The 19057-nt window shown below is 34.8% G+C and overlaps 2 protein-coding genes across 11 annotated transcripts; both read right to left on the bottom strand.

Annotated features, from left to right (window-relative positions):
- Positions 1 to 4817: 4817 nt before the first annotated feature.
- On the bottom strand, positions 4818 to 6921 carry LOC129321799 (60S ribosomal protein L22-2-like). The gene is made up of 3 exons (XM_054967709.1): positions 6762 to 6921; positions 5877 to 6122; positions 4818 to 5121 (listed from the first exon to the last, which is right to left on the bottom strand). Exons 2-3 carry the CDS (start codon positions 6104 to 6106, stop codon positions 4977 to 4979), a joined length of 375 nt encoding a protein of 124 aa, XP_054823684.1. The 5' UTR covers positions 6107 to 6122; positions 6762 to 6921; the 3' UTR covers positions 4818 to 4976.
- Positions 6922 to 11762: 4841 nt separating this feature from the next.
- LOC129312037 (serine/arginine-rich splicing factor SR30) lies at positions 11763 to 17745 on the bottom strand. Of its 10 annotated transcripts, none has more exons than XM_054954593.1 (15): positions 17635 to 17745; positions 17527 to 17561; positions 16869 to 16965; positions 16468 to 16533; positions 16298 to 16372; positions 16101 to 16209; positions 15933 to 15979; positions 15754 to 15811; positions 14963 to 15012; positions 14766 to 14822; positions 14455 to 14582; positions 14327 to 14368; positions 12773 to 12806; positions 12456 to 12524; positions 11763 to 12345 (listed from the first exon to the last, which is right to left on the bottom strand). In XM_054954593.1, exons 2-15 carry the CDS (start codon positions 17532 to 17534, stop codon positions 12301 to 12303), a joined length of 885 nt encoding a protein of 294 aa, XP_054810568.1. In that variant the 5' UTR covers positions 17535 to 17561; positions 17635 to 17745; the 3' UTR covers positions 11763 to 12300. The 10 variants fall into 10 exon arrangements, 3 of the variants coding, with proteins under 3 accessions (XP_054810568.1, XP_054810576.1, XP_054810585.1); XM_054954601.1 differs by having other exon boundaries at positions 16869 to 17441; positions 17635 to 17727; XR_008593443.1 differs by lacking the exons at positions 17527 to 17561; positions 17635 to 17745 and adding exons at positions 13182 to 13271; positions 13352 to 13438 and having other exon boundaries at positions 12299 to 12345; positions 12773 to 13085; positions 16869 to 16964.
- Positions 17746 to 19057: the final 1312 nt, after the last annotated feature.

The following is a 19057-nucleotide window of genomic DNA, read 5'->3' on the forward strand; positions in this document are numbered from 1 at the left end:
TTTCCTTAACCAACTCTCTAGGCTTCACCAAGGCTTATTACCAGTACTACTACTATCATTATTCATCACCTATCCCCCTGTAGTTTAGATTTTATAGACAAATTAAAGGCACATCATGCAAAAAATTAAAATGCCAATGCAGGCAAAGAGGAAGTGACTGTTAAATCACCCTGAGATGACAAAGTTTTCAACTTGAATACAAATAAACTTCATTGTTTCTACCTCTGGCTCCTCCGCGTTCGAGTTTAACTATAAAAATGACAGTATGACGCAAGCATTGTGAGCGTCCTATATATGTCCATAATGAAAGCGAATCAGTGAATCTTATTTTTCTGACGCCAGCAAGGTAATGTTATATAATATATTGTTGCTCCCAGAAGGGAGACAGCACTTCAAGCGAGCAATCCTCACAAGTAAAGAAGCCATACGGAAATGTAAGAACCCTTCCCTTGAAGGAAAGAGTTGACAATCTTTCTCCCCCCCCCCCCTTTACACTCCATTTTCACGGAACTCTCCTTTTCCCCCCTCGGTCACGTTTTAATAATGCGAGCGCGCTTTTCAATAGACTGGATGATTAACCATTTAGTTAATTTTCTTTGGCATATCATGCATGTATGTGTTACATAAGCGACGAAGCATGCTTGGATGGATGGATAGCTTTTGGCTCTACAAAAGGAAGTGGAGATTTTGACGAAGAAAGAGGAAGATAAAAGGGAGTGAAAAGGAAAGAAGGAATTAGGAGGAAAGATGTGAAAGTAAATTAAGGGCGGAGCAGTTTTTGACTAGAGCGTTTGAAGTGCTTGACTAACTATAAAATCTGACAGGAAGATGATGTAATGAAAATGAAAGAAAGAGTACTTGGCCTTAAATATGTCTCTGCATTATGGAGGCAATTAGAGAGGATTGATTGAAGCAGAAGAGGATGTCAGAAGAGGGGTACGATCAAGATGGCGTGAGGATGATGGGAGGAGAGAAGAAAAGAGGTTTGAAAAATCAAGAGGAGGAGGGGAGGAGGTACGAGTTCGCCTAAGAAAGTGGGGGGCTCTGCTCTATGTCATGCTGTGTCTCGTTTTAGCTTTGCAGATAAGGAAGCTCTTTTGCATCAAAGAGGAACTGGCAGTGTTGGGAATTGAAGCGTCCTTGGAGGAGACAGGAATGGAAGGCCCTGCTGCCCTACTGGGGGAACCTTGAAATGCAAGCAATGCTTTACTCAGATATACGAAGGGAAATCACATGGAATAAATTATCACGCCCCAACACGCAATACACGAGTATCAAAGCAACGCTGCAGATGAAATCAACGGACACAGTATATTAATTTATTCGAGCAGAGTCAGCTGTAAGTAGTAAGATATTTAGTGTATTTTTTGTTCGGCCCGAAAAATTTTTAGTGAGTTTTAGGCATTTCCTTTTATATATAAAATATTATTATGTGAATTTATTTAAGCTGTAACTTCCGCATACTTTAATATCTGATTTTTTTTGGACGGATTTTAATATCTGATTTTACTTGTACAAGAAGCGTGTAGAGACTAATTGAGCCAAAAAAAGGAAAAAGGGGAAACGAAACGTAAACTGGATTCCCGAAATGGATTAAATGCACGTATCGTGTACTTGCATTGTCAGTGAAGGGACGGAGTCGAAGAAGCTTGGTGTCTTGCAAATGGAAAGCGGAGAAAAAAGAGAGAGACTCTCTCTCTCTCTCTCTCTCTCTGTGGTTGGGGGGGGTGATTGGCGGGAGTGTGGGGTGGTGAGGGAGGGGAGGACTAATCAAATATTCGATGAGAGCTCCTAAAAAGATCGAAACATGATTACCTTGACCACTAGGATTCCTGAATAAAAACACAGAAGAAATGCTCTATGTTTTAAATGCTCTTGGCTGGGGAAAAGCAGAGTTATCGGACCAAACTAGGGCAAGCCCTGAAGAGGCTCGGTACCTGAGAGATTGCAGAGATACTTCCATGAGACAGATCACAGGCACCAAGTTACGGAACAGTTAACGTTTGTCACTATAAAGTTATTTATGTTTGGATTTTCTTTTTTTTTCAAGAAATCAGATAAATTAGAGGGAAAATGACAATTGAGGACTTAATAAGGACATGAATTTCAATTAAGGACTATAAAATTTTACAATCCCAATTAAAAACCATTGGGATAAAAAAAATGTATTTTGTCTAAAATGCCCCTGAAAAAAAAAACTCAATTATATTATTTTTACAATGTAAGTTAGACAATTTTTTCACGTTGGGTTAGTAAATTTTTAGATGGTGTTAGTGAATTTCACCACACATTAATGGATCTCAATTTAAACAAGTTACTTTTTTTTAAAAAAAATTAATTCTTAAATGAGGTTTTATTTTTTCATAATATACGTTAGAAATTTTCTTACGTTGAGTTGGTGAATTTTTAAGTGACTCTTTTTATTAAACAATCGATTCTCAAATAAAATTTTATGTTTTCACAATATACATTAATAATTTTCCTCAAGTTAGATTAGTGAATCCACAAATGATATTAGTGAATCTCACTTCATGTTAGTGGATCTTAGGGGCATTTAAGACAAACTATATTTTTTTTATTCCATGATCCTTAATTGAGATTTTAAAATTTTATGATTTTTAATTGAGATTAATCTCCTCAGGAAGTCCTTAATTGTTATTTTTTAATATTAAAATTTATTTAGATGATTTAATTCAAAACCCCATTGAAATGTATAAGGACAAAAATGAATATTAGTTTTAGGAAAAACATAATTTTTAATCATATAATTTTATCAAATTTTACTTTTAATTTTTATAGGGATTAAAAATATTAAAAAATTTGACCTAGTTTTTTTAAAAATATGGAAATTGAAAATATTAAAAAAATTACAAAAACTAAAAGCAAACGTAAAATATAGAGGCTATGATTGTATCTTTTTTCTTAGTTTTATTGTCTACATTTTCGTGACTAATTTTATCTTTAAAAAAAATCATAAAATTTAAATTTCATTTTTTTAAAAGGTAGACTTAAAATATCTAAAATAAATTTTTCTTTTGACAAAAAAACATCTAAATAAATTAATTATTTTGGAAATCATAACTTTTGAAAAGAGTAAGAATGAAATGATAAATTATAGTCTAGATATAATTAAAATTTAAGAAATAGTCAAATTTGATCTTCTTAAAAAATATTAAACTTAAAATTAAAATTAAAAACATTGATATTTATAAATTATAAAAATATAAATAAATTAATATATCTTAAACAATTTATGATTTGAGGAGGATTTGGAGTTGACCGAAGAATAGCTCTGCAAATGGCATACGTGGCTTGAGCATCGTTCAAGGAAGAAATAAGGTGGAATCGCAAGGTGAATACTTTCTCTAAGGCCTCGTTTGGTATGATGGAAGAGTTTTTGATGGAATCGAAATCGAAATTGGAATTGGAATCGAAATTGAAATCAGAATAGAATTGAGTTATAAATGTATGTTTGGTATGAAGATGGAATCTGAATATAATATTAATAAATATATGTATTTAAAATAGATAAAGACCAAAATGCCCTTATAAAAAAAATAAAAAACTCAACCATCATGATAGAGTGTGTATGTGGGGCACTTATGACAATTCCATGGAATTGTAGCAATTCCATCATGATGAAGATGGAATTGAATTCTACGTATTTTGGTTGAATTGGAATCCATAAGGAATTGGATTCATGCATACCAAACAAGTGAAAACATGATTCCAATTCCATTTCTCTTGGACCCAATTCTAATGTACCAAACATCACCTAAGTTATACAATTTATGCAAGGTTAGAAGGTGCTGGGGTTGTACAGCTGCTGGGAGAACTAGCTAATAAATAAAAGCAATGAAAGATGTTCACTGATTCCCCCCCCCCCCCCATCTCCTCATCCCTTGATGAACTCAGCTACTGCTAAAGTTCACTTCAATAAGATTGTTATGTTCACCGAACTACTACAACCACGACACCACACCCTCACCTTCCACCATTGGATCAATTCTCCTGCTCCACAGACAGCAACAACCAGTGACTTCTTCAATACAGAGGCAAGATGAGTGTCAAGCTAGCGGGTAAGGAAGAGTAGAGAGACTGACACAATATCCACCGCTGCTACAACAGCGAGCAAACAGAGACACGATGCCCGAGCAACACAGTCGACAGAAGATCAAACAACAACAATGGCAGTGAGCACAATCTCCGGTCAGATCTGCGCCGATGAGGAGGAGGTGAAGAGCTCTCATGAAGGCACTCATGAACGGTTGAAGAGTGAAGGCAAAGCACACAGATTAGGCAAAGGTAAATGAAGAGAGAAATTAAATGCTGCCAAGGTGCACCACCAAATTTGAACACTCGTTTGAAAGCTCCCTCAAGTGGCTACAATGAAAACGCTCGTTCACCCTTGGACACTCGTTTACTTTTTCCTAATCCTAACAAGATCAAATGAGCTTTTAAATCCAACCTAGGTTTGGACCACCCCAATCTAAGTTGAGATGTAATCCAAACATAGCCTTAGGAGTTTTTTTCATATCGCGTTCAGGTGGAGTTATCTTTCGACAAACTTCCGTCCCTCCCTCATTTTCCAGACAAACATGAATCACATTAAATATCAGCAAAAACATTGATTTTTCCTTTTCAACGCTTCTATGGTAAATCCCAGGGCAACTTCCATGAGCAGCATATTAAAGAACTGCCACAAGGCAACAAGACGAGGTCATTTAATATGCTGCAAAGTTGCAAGCACACATTGATAACCATGGAAACCAGCACGATGCAGTCAATCTGTGTTAAATATGGCAGTCTGACAAAAATTATAAGAGAACTCTTTCCAATTAAATATCAATGGCAATTGCAAAACTTTCAATAAACATGAATGTTAAGTTGCACCTGATGGAAAGAAAGCAACATATTTTAAGCAATACAAAATGGAAAACTAAAAGATTCATATGTGAATAAGCTGATCAATTTGATCAATCTTCATCCTCTCCCTCGTTCTCAGCAATGTTGAAGTATCTTAGTTCATAAACACTTCTATCCTTGTTAGAAGCAATCACTCTAAGCCAGTCCCTCACATTGTGCTTCTTTAAATATTTCTTTGTCAAGTACTTCAAGTACCTGGAATCATATATGGAAAGAGAAGCGTTAGAGAAAGTGCGGAACCAATTTCATGGAAACCAACATGTACTTTTGTATACAAAACTTCAAAGACTATTTTTCCGAATGTTGAGGTTAGAGTGGCTCAGTATGCATATATGAACACAATCTGTCTATTCTAATCAGTCACCAATATTTTCCAATTTGAACCATCGAAAACAAGCAATAGAGTAATCAGAAACACAGGCTGAACTTCCATGTTCAAGAGAACACAATTCACAGCACAAAAAGCCAGTGCAAACTGAACTTTTAATGGCAAAACATTGAATCACAGGTCAATGGAGCAAGCTAAGCTGCACAACTGGATGCGTCATCAATTCAGCGTGCATGCCTTTATACTCCCAAACAACAATGAATAATAATAAAACCCCAAATTTTCATGCCAATTCATTATCCACACCAAACAATGAACGTAAACTTATCACATAAAAGCAATGAGATAGTCCGAGATTCAAGACATGACACTACAACAAGTAGATCTTGCCCAAGGGCTAATATAAGAGCTTGCATATCACATTCTGACAATCAAAGGTTTGTTTGAAATCAACTGATTGAATGAATGCAGGTCTAATTCCCATTGGACAATACAAATATGAAACTAAGAGTTATCTCTGCACGAGTCCTTGTATGAGCTAAGGGTTAAGAATGAAACTGCACAATCAGTTTTCAATTTTAAAATTTAACGTTATGAATATGGTTGAAGTAAATTAAACTACCGCTTAGAAAAGTTACTGTCAGAGGCAACAGTAATCTTGTTCTTGTCACGGGAAACAGTGACAGATTCACCAAGAGCACCAGCCTTGCCGCCGACTTTAATCCTCTCTTGAAGAAATTTTTCCAGAGATGCAATGTCCATGATCTTGTCCTCCACTGGCTTGGAACAATCAATGGTGAAAGTAGCCCCCTTCTTTTTCCCCTTGGGAGCAGCTGCACCTCCTCGACTCATTTTTTCTTTGGGACTTCTGCACCCCTCACAATAAAGCAATTTTTTTTTAAAAAATACTAAATAAAAAAAAATCAGCGTAAAGTTTTCTGCATTTATATGGCACACTCTTTGAACTCGGGGGCACGGTCATCAAGTTTAAATATTCTTGCTTCAACCTCGGGTGACAATGCTACCAATTTCTTTTATTTTTTTCTTCATAAGACTGTTCTACTTATCCGCGCAAGCCAGAATGCAAAATATATATAGAGAAGCATACAAGTGCATAACTTTTTTTGCAGGGAAACATTTGCCCTATTAATTTTTATAATGTAGCATACAGGATCAGAAGACAGGAGCTATATAAAGTTCCCAACAATGTTAAATTGGACGGAAATAAGGGCGAAAACGCTTTGTCCGTCTGATTAATATCTGGAATCTATTTCAAATTGGACAGAAGGTGAAGCAAGCAGGTTCTCATTATCACAAATCTAGTGTTTAAATCCAGAAAACTAAGACCTCATGATGAGCTTCGCGTAAGGAGAAATGAAATAAAAGGTTCCATAATTCAGTCAATATCAACGAAATCAAAGAAGGCGTAAGGAGAAATGAAATAAAAGGTTCCATAATTCAGTCAATATCAACGAAATCAAGCAAGAAAAAACACAGAAAGCGTTACCGCTCGCCAACACCGAATAGAGCAGCCAAAGGGGAAGATTGGCGGCTTCAAAGACTCCACAGGAAGGGGGGAAAAAATCAAGGTTTTGATTTATATTGGGTTAGGTCAGAGTTAAGAAAACAGGCCGGCCCGCAGATTTCAGTTAGGGTTCGCATTGAAAAGGTTTGTTTTTCTGGATTCCAACCCAGCCCGCCGATTTTTTATATTTGCGCTTTTTAAATCTGAATTTTTCCGTAAATAAAATCCATTTTTTCTTGTAAAATAAATTTACTCACTCTAACTTCTAAGCTTCATTCACATGCTTCTTCCAATAGTGAAAAACCAAAGATGTCATTCTCCTATCTCTCTCGCCACCCTCAATTCTAGTAAATTTTCGAAACTCACATATAGGAGATTAAGTATAGCTGTCATAGAGGCTTTTAATGTTTTAATGTGAGTTATTTTGCTGAGAATATTTTTTTGGGATTTTGTGAAGCTATATATAGGCTACAAATTGAATATGTTTGGCAAGTTTTTTCCCATTTGATGCATAATTTTTATACACATTGAAGCCACTTTACTGCATTGCTACAATGATGCATTACTTCCATTATAAATTAATGGGTTCTTAAAGGAAAAAAGGAGGATTGAATTGACATCCGTTCATATGTCATTATTGTTGAATTCGTTGAATGTAAATATTGGTTAATGACAAGTCTGAAATTTAAACTGTTTTTGTTGGGCTAGAAATATCCTAAACGCATGAGCTGTCTTCAGAGATTATAGTTGGTGCATCGATGAAATAAAAATATTATGAGCCTTTATATGTTCCTTTTTTTAATTATATGGGTGTTTGGTTAAATCAAAACTAGACATGTTTTTTAAGTGGATGTTATACAAATGATGAGGAGATGAGACATCAATTTTTAAACATAGCATTAACCCATTGTATGCTTTGGTGATTTAAATATCATAATATTACCCCATTGGACATGAAATTGACCCTGGTTTTATTCAATGGTTGAGAAATATCTCATATCGGCGTAAGTATGTCATATAGCTTTATTGGGATAAGTTTAGAGTAATCTACTTACTATGCTAAATTTATGGTGTGTGATATTTTTTTTAAAAAAAATGATATGGTGTCTACAATCTTGCACTGTTTTATGGACGTTGCTGGAAAATGTCTTCTTTTTTCATTCACATACTAATATTTAAATTGTGGGTGATGTCTGCATGTGTTAATTATAATTTAATTAGAATCATTGTTGTTAAGGTATGAAAATATTTTTCATATAATTGAAATATTTCAAAGTGTGGGGTACTTAATGTGTGGAGCATTTTGGAAAAAGTTATTTTTCTTTACTGAATATGTGGTACCAAAATATTAACCTCATTTTATAAATGCCAAGATATTATTTTGTGTTGTGATTTAGAGAAGAAAATTAATTAAGAGGAGGCTATTATTTTCATGAAAGCAAAAATTGTTAATTATGGAATTTTTGTGGCTTAACTTGAAACAAGCGTTGTCAAATGTAAGTGCATGACTTATTTATCTTGGCATAAATATTGATTATTGTGGATAATGATTTATTTACATGAGTGTTATGATCCTATTAGATAAATTAAATATTTTTTGAATTATGATATTATGACTAGTGGATTCCTATTATATAAGAGACATGATGTTAACTAAATTATAAAATTGTATGAGAAAATTCATCAGTGATTATTCACTCTCGATAATGATGAAATCAAAATATAATGATAGAACCATAGTGGAGTCCTAGTTCATTAATTTGAAATTGGATTGGAAGCTAGGTTGTTGGAGATCTTCTTAACAATTATTTTGATGCGTAAAATCAACACTTAGTGTTGATGAGTTCTCATGATGCTAATATATTATTTAACAAAAAATGATATATTTTGTTACTCAATATATGTGTACACAAATTTTTGAGAATTTGTTGCATTGATCAATATTAATCCCATGATATAACTATATTGCACAAAGATTGAGCATAACATTTAGTCTCATAACAAGATGAGATGAATGAGTATTTAAGGGATGCCATAAATATTGGTATTATGCATGGTTGGATTTTCATTGTATTAAAAAATACAATGAGGTTGACCGAATTTTATATTCTGATGAAAAAAATCTATTGATAGCCAAATAAAATATCATGTGAATTAGAGTTTATTACTCTGAAGTTAGCTAATAATGATGCTAAATAATTGAGAAACTTCTTAATAAATATTGTATTGAAAGTAAAAATGACACATGCTATGTCGATGATTTGTGTAATTGCCAAATGAAATTAATCAAAGAGAATAATGGTACGTAAACACCATTTGAGATACAATTACATATGTTAAAAAAGGGAGTTATCTAATCAATTATGTGATATTAGATATAAATTTGAAAGATCTGTTAACTAGCCTCTAAGGAAGAATTTAATTATTTAAATGTTGAGGGAAATGGGACTTGAGCCACTTTAAAATTAATGGTAATGTCAATCCAACTTTTGTAATTAGAGATCTCATAAAGAACGTTCAATGAGTAAGAATAAGTCATTTGTTAGTTATGCTAGCACTAAACTTTTTTATTCCTTCCTATGGCTTGAGAAAGTATTAGGATGCATTGATCGAAAACTTAGCGAAAGCTCTTATTGTTTTTCCTAATCCTTATGGATGGTGTATTCATTATAAATACACTTGATGAAAATACCTATACAAATGTGGAATGAGGCCGCTGTTATGAGTTTATGGCAAAATTTCTAGAGCATTTGTTAAAACTTTTAATATACGCTTAAAATTTGTTAGTTTTTAGAAACATAGTCTCACTGACATTTTTGTATACTAAGTTTTATTAATTTAGGTCTGATTTATAGAAACATAGTTTCACCAGATTTAAAATGGTTATATTCCATGTGAATAACTCAAATGATACCGATCCTTTTGACATATGTGGAGAATTATTATAATTGTATCAAAAAAGAAAGTCTCATGTTACTTAAATGAATGTAGGCCCTTGTGCATGTAAACTAAGGTGTGGACATGGGCTAGTAAATAGACTTAAAAGAGAAATGAGCCCTTGCATATGATTGTGCAAACCAGTTGTGGTATTAAGCAATTTTTTGAAATTTTAAAAAAATATTTTGCGGAGTTACAAAATTATTTGTATAAAATAGTTTTTCAAGAATTTTTTCCTTCATTTTAAAATATGTAAGGATTGTTGGATATTATAAAATATTTTAAATATTTTAAAATGAGTTATTTATAAATTACTAATATTAATTACCATAACCTCCTACTTAAAAATATTTATCCAACCTCTCTATTTTTATAATGGACTTTTTATTGTTATTAATGTAGTTTTATTGCCCAATTTTTTGATGTCTCTACCTATAAAAAGCAGTACTTGCCATAGGTTCAAGAAAAGCCTTTGAGTTTTCAGACTTCTCTCTTATCACACTGTTTCATATGTGCTATTACTTGAGCTTATTATGTGAATTTTTGTTGTTTAATATCCCTGCTTTTTGTAGAAAGAGTCTGTTTAATTTTAAGGAACTATCGCTGATCAACTCAATGTGACAAAATAAATCTTAAGGATATTATCTTTGAACACGATTCAAACTATGATTTTACTTATTATTGCTCACAAAATGTACTCCGGTCAAAGATTGACATTGTATTCCTGAATTATGGAGCTCTGTTACAAGAGCTGGTAGCTCTTGTGTATCAACCAGGAAGCAATGCTAAGGCTCGTCGGGCTCTCTAGGCCTATCATCAAAAGCATAGGCAATACAACTGCCATGCAAGCACCTGTATTGCTTCTTGAACTCGAGGATCAAACAGCCATAGAGGATGAGCCCAATTAGGACAAGTAACCTCGTCATCAGACCAAAATGGCTTCTTTTTCATCTCGCCTGGTTCATCAGGACACAATTTTCAATAAGAAGAAAACCATGTACATAGTCGCTTCCATGCTTGGGAAAGAAATCGCTTGACCTCATTGTCAATGAACCACATTGATAGAGATTCGAATACCAAGTCCAGTGGCTCTCGATTAAGGAATGGGTCGGACAGGTTACCTTGACAAAATCGATGATGTACTTTAAAGGTACTTTTTGTTGTGAAGCAGGCTACCACTATGGCAAAAATGATAAATTTAAACATAATTGAGGAACCTTCATAATGATTTGGTGTTCGGCCTATTGTAATGGTAGACAGCGCTCTGACTGGCTCTGAAATTTTCTGGCAACCACACAGCCTGCCCTTGTTCCCTTGCCTTTAAGGGTATAAAGTAAGACTTATGTCACGGGACCATTACTCTCTTCTCGAAAGGCTAACCTATTAGGACATACAGTGCACCCACCCATATAGCCAAGATCCTCCCCAAGTCCCTCTAATGTGAAATCTGACAACTCCCTTGACTAATCTGTGACATCCCCATCACGGGTGGCCCACCAGAGGGGCCCATCAACTGAGCAAGCTCGATTCTGACTCTGATACTACTTTATCATGAGACTATTACTCTCTCCTCAAAAGGCTAACCTATTAAAATATGCAGCACATCTGTTTATATAACCAAGACCCTCCCTAAGCCCCTCTAATGTGAAATCTAACACTTTGATGGCTTCTCATGGGCCAAAAACCTAACGGGGGAAGTTTTTTCTCAAGCGACAATCAGCCAGAGCAGATGCGCTTGAACGTTCGTGTTCTTCTTTTTATGTTTGATACGGACGCTCATGCCAAAGCTGTATTGATATAAAAGTCAAGGCACTTATTCACCTCCATTCCCTGGCAAGTGCTCGTAATCGAAGACCAGTGAGTACATAATTTGCACGGCTACAATATCTTATGTATGATTCTAATTAAAGGCCATAAAACCTGACCCTAAAATCAGAATGTAGTTAAAAAAAAAAAAAAATCAACGCACAGTTACATAACTGCTGCTTTGAAGTATCTTGTATTAAAAATCAAAACAAAATTATATAAATCCTTCATAGATCACAATTAAGAGAATCAAATTATATTGAACTTGAAAACCGCGACACTAGTTTTGTCATTTAAGGTTATAAACCCGACACTAGTGATCTGAGACAAACCAAAATTATGAAGCCATACATAAAATAATCTCGTCAAATGATTTCGATGTTCTCAGCAACAGAATCACTGGCTCTTCCATCAAAAGCAGCGCAGCTGGGTCATATAATCAAATGGCACACCTTTACCCAGATCTTGACAGTTTCCATTGAATCCCATTAACATAACTACCAAAATCCAGTGCTTAGACCCTAAGCATCGCTTGGTACCACAAAAACTACACATGCCAAAATCACAGGTACAATACTAACTGTCCATCCAAGTCAACGTACCACAGCCCAAGCATAATAGCGTGAGTACCGGCACCTATCGAGTGTCCTGATGTTTTTCACCTCTCAATTTAATATTGTTCGTTATAACCAATGGATTCTACAAATGAATCTCAGGTAGCCTAGTGTTCCATCTATCAATTAACAGAAGCATTACAGATAGTGTGCTCATTAATGAGTCAACGATCTCCGGATTCAACAGATCTGCTACGCTCAGATCTCACCTGCCAAATACACGTACATCGTCAGGAGACCTCCACACAAATTACAAAAGCAGAAATTAGGATTGCTAATCAACTAAAAGACTATAGTGGCTCGAGGGTAATAAGCATACTGAAGGTGAACGAGATTTTGAAATGCTTCTAGGACTTCGGCTAGGACTGCGACTCTTGTGAGGTGGAGACTGCACAGTAGAACAGGACAACGTATAAACTATGTCACAGAATGAGTTCGTGTTAACATAAATATGTTACAAAGTTACCACCCACTATAATGTGTTTCTCATTCTCTCCCCTTTTTCCTCCCAGGTTATTGGTTGGCCGAAGGAATTCAAGTTAATGCAAAATGTCAATCAAATCTAGTAGTCATAAATGTTCGCTCCACTCCTTTTAAGACCAATAACATATTGCAGGCCAAAAAAGGAACACTTACAGATGAATTTGGTGATCTAGATCTTGACCGAGATCTGCAAAATTTTGAACAAACAAACCCACTTAATATCCAGAATAACCCACCAAAACGTTTGTTCCTCAAGCCCAATACCAGTTTCACATCAGCGTTTCCATAACAAAGGGAAAGAAATTGATCTACCACAGGTCCCACGCAGCAACCAAGTGAAAAAGTATTTGAGCACAGTGTCTCATATTTTTAGTCTCAACAATTGCTACACAACTCATTCCCAGCAGTGCATGATTCCTTGTTAAGGAGCAGATATATAGACAAAGCCAGCACAATAAGAGAAATCCTAAAGAAAGGACAAGATCAATCCAAGAATCAAGAGCACGAGTTATGTTGAAGCAGTTTTTGGATTGAAAGAATGCTGATTTGCTATGGTTAGTACCAATAGCGCTTAGTTCACAGTGATCCAGCTTTTTTAGATTGCAATTCATCCATCTACGTTCATCCAGTCTACAACAGTGGCACACCGTGCCTAACATCAACATATCATTACTGTATCAATTGTCACAGCATTAGGGTGTTCAGAGGTGCTCATCAATAAAACAGCATTACCTCGACCAAAAAAGTTGCAAGCATTTGAGCACCGCATGCCATCAAGATCCTAACATGCAGTCCCCAGGTCACTGCAAAATTCCACATCTAGCAAACAAACAAGTCAACCCTATTGAACATTGTATAGCCTGCGCTCAACCTGGTGACCCACTGTAATCCCCCCATCACCTTCGCACAAATGAAGAATTGTGCAGATATGCCCATGAGACACTAGGTTTTACGAGATAGAATGGACGGAATTACAGTATTCACTTTCAGACAATTACGAGGAAATGAAATATTCCCTCAACTTCAACTTAAAGAAAGAAGACAGGGAGACTCCACATATGCTATTGACAACATAAGACCCTGATAACACGCTGCCACTCAAATTACAAAATAATGACAACAACAATAAGTGAAACCCTCGACTATGTGCAATAAAGCCGTGAAAGAACTCTGCATATCTCTCCTCAATGGGAGAGGGGACACCTAATAGCAAAGCTCCAAATGCAGCACTTCAGACTGCCAATCTTCTATCAAAGAGATAGACACGATACAACACCAAATAGGCAAACGATGATTAAAGCAACCAAACATTCCTCGCTGGAAAAAAAAGGTCCGAGCAAGTCCGTCCATTTAATATAAATGATGAGGGGAAATACTTCATGATAACAATAAATGATGCAGCTGCCTGCCATACTGCATCACACCTTTGATTGATTAAAAAATTCAGCCTCTATGAGTAAGGGCTGCGCCAGTCAATGGGGGGGGGGAATAACTAAAACTTGTTGGCAGTTTAAAATTTATAAGCAGTAATTTAATAAACCTATGATTATCATTTAAGAGTCCCCTACTCCTCCTTTATTTTCTGAACAAAAGGGTCCAATCAAAATTCAAATATTCAAAAATCATTCCAAATATCTAATAAGTTGATGTGGAAATTAGCAACCCATCAATAAAACTGCACACTTGTCGAACTAATTCAAAACTGACCTTGATAATGATCGTCGTGAACGTTTTGCTCGTGCAGACAAGCTGCAAAGCTAGAATATCAGTTCAAATTCATGATTACCGGGCATAGACTAAATCATACTTCAAGTCTCCAATGAAATGAAATGGACCTTTGGCTCCTGTCACTGTAGCTAGGACTTTGACTTCGCGTCATGTAAGGGCTGCGACTTCTAGAATAGCTTCTCCTTGAATCACGGCTAGGACTCCTAGAATAACTTCGCCGATCATATTCCCTCACCTAAAACACCGAGATAGATAAGTGATTGAAAACAAATATACAAACATCACATATTTTTACTCAAGAATATAATCATTCTTCTCCTTGCCATTGCAGATCGGTAGTCTAGAACGTGCCAACAAACTTACAAGCCAGTCAGGGAGCGCACGTGCACAAAAAAAAAAAAAAATAGTCATCACATACCCGTATATATGCACGAGAGAAGGCATTACGGAATTCTGAGTCATCAAGCTTCCGGATCTGTTAAAAAATTGCAAATAGTAATGAAGCCTATGCCATCAATGATAAAGACACCAATCACAAACTCAACTTCCAGGGCACGGGCAGGTCAGATATGAAGCGTTATAAAATATGCTGACATTAAGATTCAGATCACTTACAGCATATTTCATATCATCATAGTTTGTATAATCCACTATCCCAGTCATACCTGCACAAAGTTCCACAAAAGTCTAAGAAATGTATTCTGAAAAAAAAAAAAAAATCATTCCATCAAAAAAGAAGAAGAAGAAAATTGTCTCTGGCATAAGTGACAAAGAGTTACAATGCACGGTAATGGTTATTATTTCAGGCTACCTTTTGGGACCTAATTTTTACCAAGTCAGGTTCAGCATGATTATGAGTTATAGTATACTAAGTCACCTACTTGCATCAATCAGAACTGACATTACAAGAAAATATAGCTCCTGTTTGTTCAAGCTTTTAACAATAATCAGAATCTAGAAAGTGAAGTAAAAACATTGTGAAGTTACTTTCAGTAGGTTCTAATCATTCTGAAAAGCATTGTGACAGTAAAAAGTGCTTATTATGATGATAATCAAACGCAATATTGCTTCTGCATTTCATAAAAATCTCTAAACAACAGAACAACTTTTTTAGGCAATCTACAAATAACTGTTTTTAAGCTTAAGCAAACATGCCCACAGCCTCTCCAAAAAAACACTGTAAAGACTAATTAATTTTTAGCACTTGGCACATTCCATTCTCGCATTATTCTCAATGGCTACCAATACAAGCCGAAACCCACTGAAAAAGGTCTTCTTATAAGCAAAGCTGCTTGACGGAAAATATCTTTTCAGGAAACAGAATATCCTTGTTCTTACTAGCTAATTAAAAAAACACTTAACAACTAAAGCTGCATGTGAAATACAGTCTATTTTATTCCACTTACTGCCACGTTCACGGAAGACTTGAGAGAAACACACATCACCAGCTCTGCGCATGTGATCCTAAATATTGAACACTCAGAATCAGTAAACATAATACATTCATGCCAAAGGCATAAATCATATGTCAAACAGAACATTTGACAACTGATAATCGATATTGAGAAGAAAGAACCAATCAGACCTTCAAGTCTTGCCAAGAAGCAGAAGTAGGTAACCCAGTAACCATAACTTCAATAAGAAAACAAAAGATCATCAAAAACGTTCTTCTTATATCATATAAAACAGAAGCAAAATTAAAGTTAGCTTAAACTCATAAAAAACCAAAAATGTTATATCAGATAACAAGTACCGCGATAGTCAGATCGCCTGGAAATTCCATAGCTACCACCCCTAGAGCTATAACTACTGTAGCGGTCTGCTGATGATGAAGATCCCCGCCCACCATGTGCCAGCTCAACCTATAGTGACAGATACACCAAAGTTAGCAAGTGCCTTCGTGTAGCATATACAGTAGCAAAAATAAAGGAAAGTGCATATGTCACTAACTCGTAAACGAAAACCATCAAAATTGTATCCATCTCGATAATGAATTGCATCTTCAGCATCACGAGGATCTTCAAACTGCAACATAACACATTCAATATATGTAAGAATAAGGGTGGGAAAAACTTGCAAAATACTTTGTCATCTCCTTATATCTTGGATTCCAAACATACCTCAACAAAAGCATAACCAGGTGGCCGTGGAGGGATTTTTAAATCAATGTCAACAATGGGACCATACTACAATCAGATGATGAAGACAATAATTAGAGAATATATTCAACATTAATACTACCAAATATTTAGAAAGAATGGGGAAAGAACATTGGTACTTAGGAATATTACTAATTCAACATAACATGTCCATTTCACTATGCTAAGATTGAAAAAGATTCAGCAAGAATATGTATGAGCTTTAAAAAACTAAAATTTCATAACTTCAAAGAAAGAAGGAAAAAATATTCTAACAGTATAGTGAAAGGGAACATTTCAAAGCGAAAGATATGTAAATTAATGAACATAACAAAAAAAAAACAACACAGTATTTTCCAGGACATGAAAAGTACATGATATACCTTGTAAAAAAGATCCTCTACTTCTCTCAAGCGAATATCACCGGGAAGATTGCCAACATAGATGGTGCGACTTGAACGGCCACTCATTTTTTTTTTTCTGAACAGTCATCAAAAGTTAAATTTGTTTTATTTTGTGTATTTTTTATATCAAGAAAATTGAGGCACATAGGTTTCCACATCATAATACAACCCAGTATATATATATATATATATAAAATTCACCGTTAGCTATAAAAACACGAGTGGTGAAGAAAATTAGAAAGAAATTAATGACAAACTGAAATTTCAGATGGAAGGGAAAGAGAAAAGAAGGCATGATCAATAAAAGATTGTGACTCCGCAAAAGTGCGGAACAACCAAACATTATGGAAATCGAATTTAACAGCAGTTCAAATATTACGTGGAAAATTAGGAGGTTAGCAACTAAGTATTTCCATAACTGTTCCTGTTTGTAAGGGAATTATTAGCGTTCAAGACAGCTTAGACCATTCAATTCCTCCTACTCAACTGCGCAGACTCCTGCCACTTGGTGAGATGAACTTTACTTCGAATGCTCGTCCCAGAGAAACAAATCTTTCGGAAAAAGCGATAATGCGATTAAAGAAAGACAAGAAATCATATCAGAAATAACGGCACATGAACGTGAATCATTACGTACCCCATCATTTAGGGTTTGGACAGCAGAGGAAACGGCTGAAAAATGAGTCATGAAATCAAGCAAACTATTATATGTGACAGATGTAGAAGGTGACAAAAGGACTCGTACCTGAGCAGAAACTGGGTGAAGCGGAGGCGTCGCTGGGATCTGTGGTGTCCAGGCTTGAGTGCTTCCGCGTCTCTGCGAGCTGTCGGTTTGCAAGAGACGAGGAGGGGGTTCTAATTTCAGCCGAAGGCGACTGACATAGATAGTTCTAGTAATTTACGGCGATGCTTTGGCAATTACACGTGCACTGTCGTTCATTCTTGGATTGAACTGAGTCCCAGAGCCGATCAAATCCAGGCCGTTCAATTTTTAATATTAGTATTTTTAATATTAATTGGGTAAAAAAACTTTAAATTAAATAGCAAAAATAACGGCACCAAAGTATGTTAATAAGACACCAGTATTTTTTTGCTGAAAAAACCATGTATTCAAAAGTCCAGCTACAAAAGGAATATTTATATAAACAAAGTTCTGTAATGGAATAAAAGTTGATATGAAAACTGTTCCTGTTAGAAAAGAAGAATCTTTTCAAGACATTTTATCAAAATTGAAATTTTTCCATCGCGGTAGAAGAGTAATGCCTCCACACATACACAATTGAACCATTCCAGGAAATTTTAATCTGTAGAGATTTTTTAGACCCTGGTTTCCTGAAATGAGTGAACACTATGAGCAAATCCTTTGGTACGTTGCCAGGAAATAACGTTTTTCCATTGTTGGAGCTTCAAACTGTAACTAAGCTTGTTGCAATCGTAGTTTGTATGATGCAAGTCTACTGTCTTTGAAGAGCACATTTGCAGGCTGGCTGGTCACATGTTGAGGTAAAACCTAATAAAATACCCATACCGTGCATGAGTCGTGTATGATATTTTTTTAATGAGTGACATATCTATTATTCATAATGAATTTTTATAACAAAATATTTTATTGACATATTCTCCATGTTGTTCTATATGTAGTGGAGATGTTTAGCTATCATTAATAATATGTTTGCTTATTTAAGATTAAAAAGTAAATAATTTTTAAACGTTTTAAAGATTTTATAAATATATATATATATATATATTAGAAATCTTATAAAAAATAGGCATTATTTTATGTTTAATTATAATAATAAATAAATAATTATTATTTTTTTGTTTTTAAATGTTATGATGTCCCCTTGATTTCTATTTTATAAGAATAATTTATTATTTAATTATTTTAAATTTTTATAATATCTTTGTATATCACTCATTTTTAAAGCATTATCTCTCACATATTACATTAAGTTACTTTCGAAAATTATACTGCAAAGCAGCTTCTTAGCTTCTTAAAAAAAAAATCTGCTTTTTTATTCTGATTATTTTTAAAAATTTAAATAAATATAGTAAAAACTAAAAAAAAATCATAAAACAAGTTGAAACAATCTGGCAAATTATGTCAAGTGTGAAAGAGTAAAGTATAACAAAATCGTAAAAATATATGTTGTAAATAAATACAATGT

The sequence above is a fragment of the Prosopis cineraria genome, unplaced genomic scaffold (genome assembly GCF_029017545.1).
Source record: "Prosopis cineraria cultivar Desert tree isolate PC_DT_omini unplaced genomic scaffold, ASM2901754v1 PC1, whole genome shotgun sequence".
In the NCBI taxonomy this organism is placed as follows: Eukaryota; Viridiplantae; Streptophyta; class Magnoliopsida; order Fabales; family Fabaceae; genus Prosopis; species Prosopis cineraria.

Coding starts and splice junctions, on each gene's coding strand:
- LOC129321799 (XM_054967709.1), bottom strand. CDS start 6,106: ATGAGTCGAGGAGGTGCAGCTGCTCCCAAGGGGAAAAAGAAGGGGGCT. Junction 5,122..5,876: donor GACAGTAACTTTTCTAAGCG/GTAGTTTAATTT, acceptor ATATGATTCCAG/GTACTTGAAGTACTTGACAA.
- LOC129312037 (XM_054954593.1), bottom strand. Junction 16,210..16,297: donor TTGATGGTTTTCGTTTACGA/GTTAGTGACATA, acceptor CTGTCACTATAG/GTTGAGCTGGCACATGGTGG. Junction 14,583..14,765: donor TCTCTCGTGCATATATACGG/GTATGTGATGAC, acceptor TCGGTGTTTTAG/GTGAGGGAATATGATCGGCG.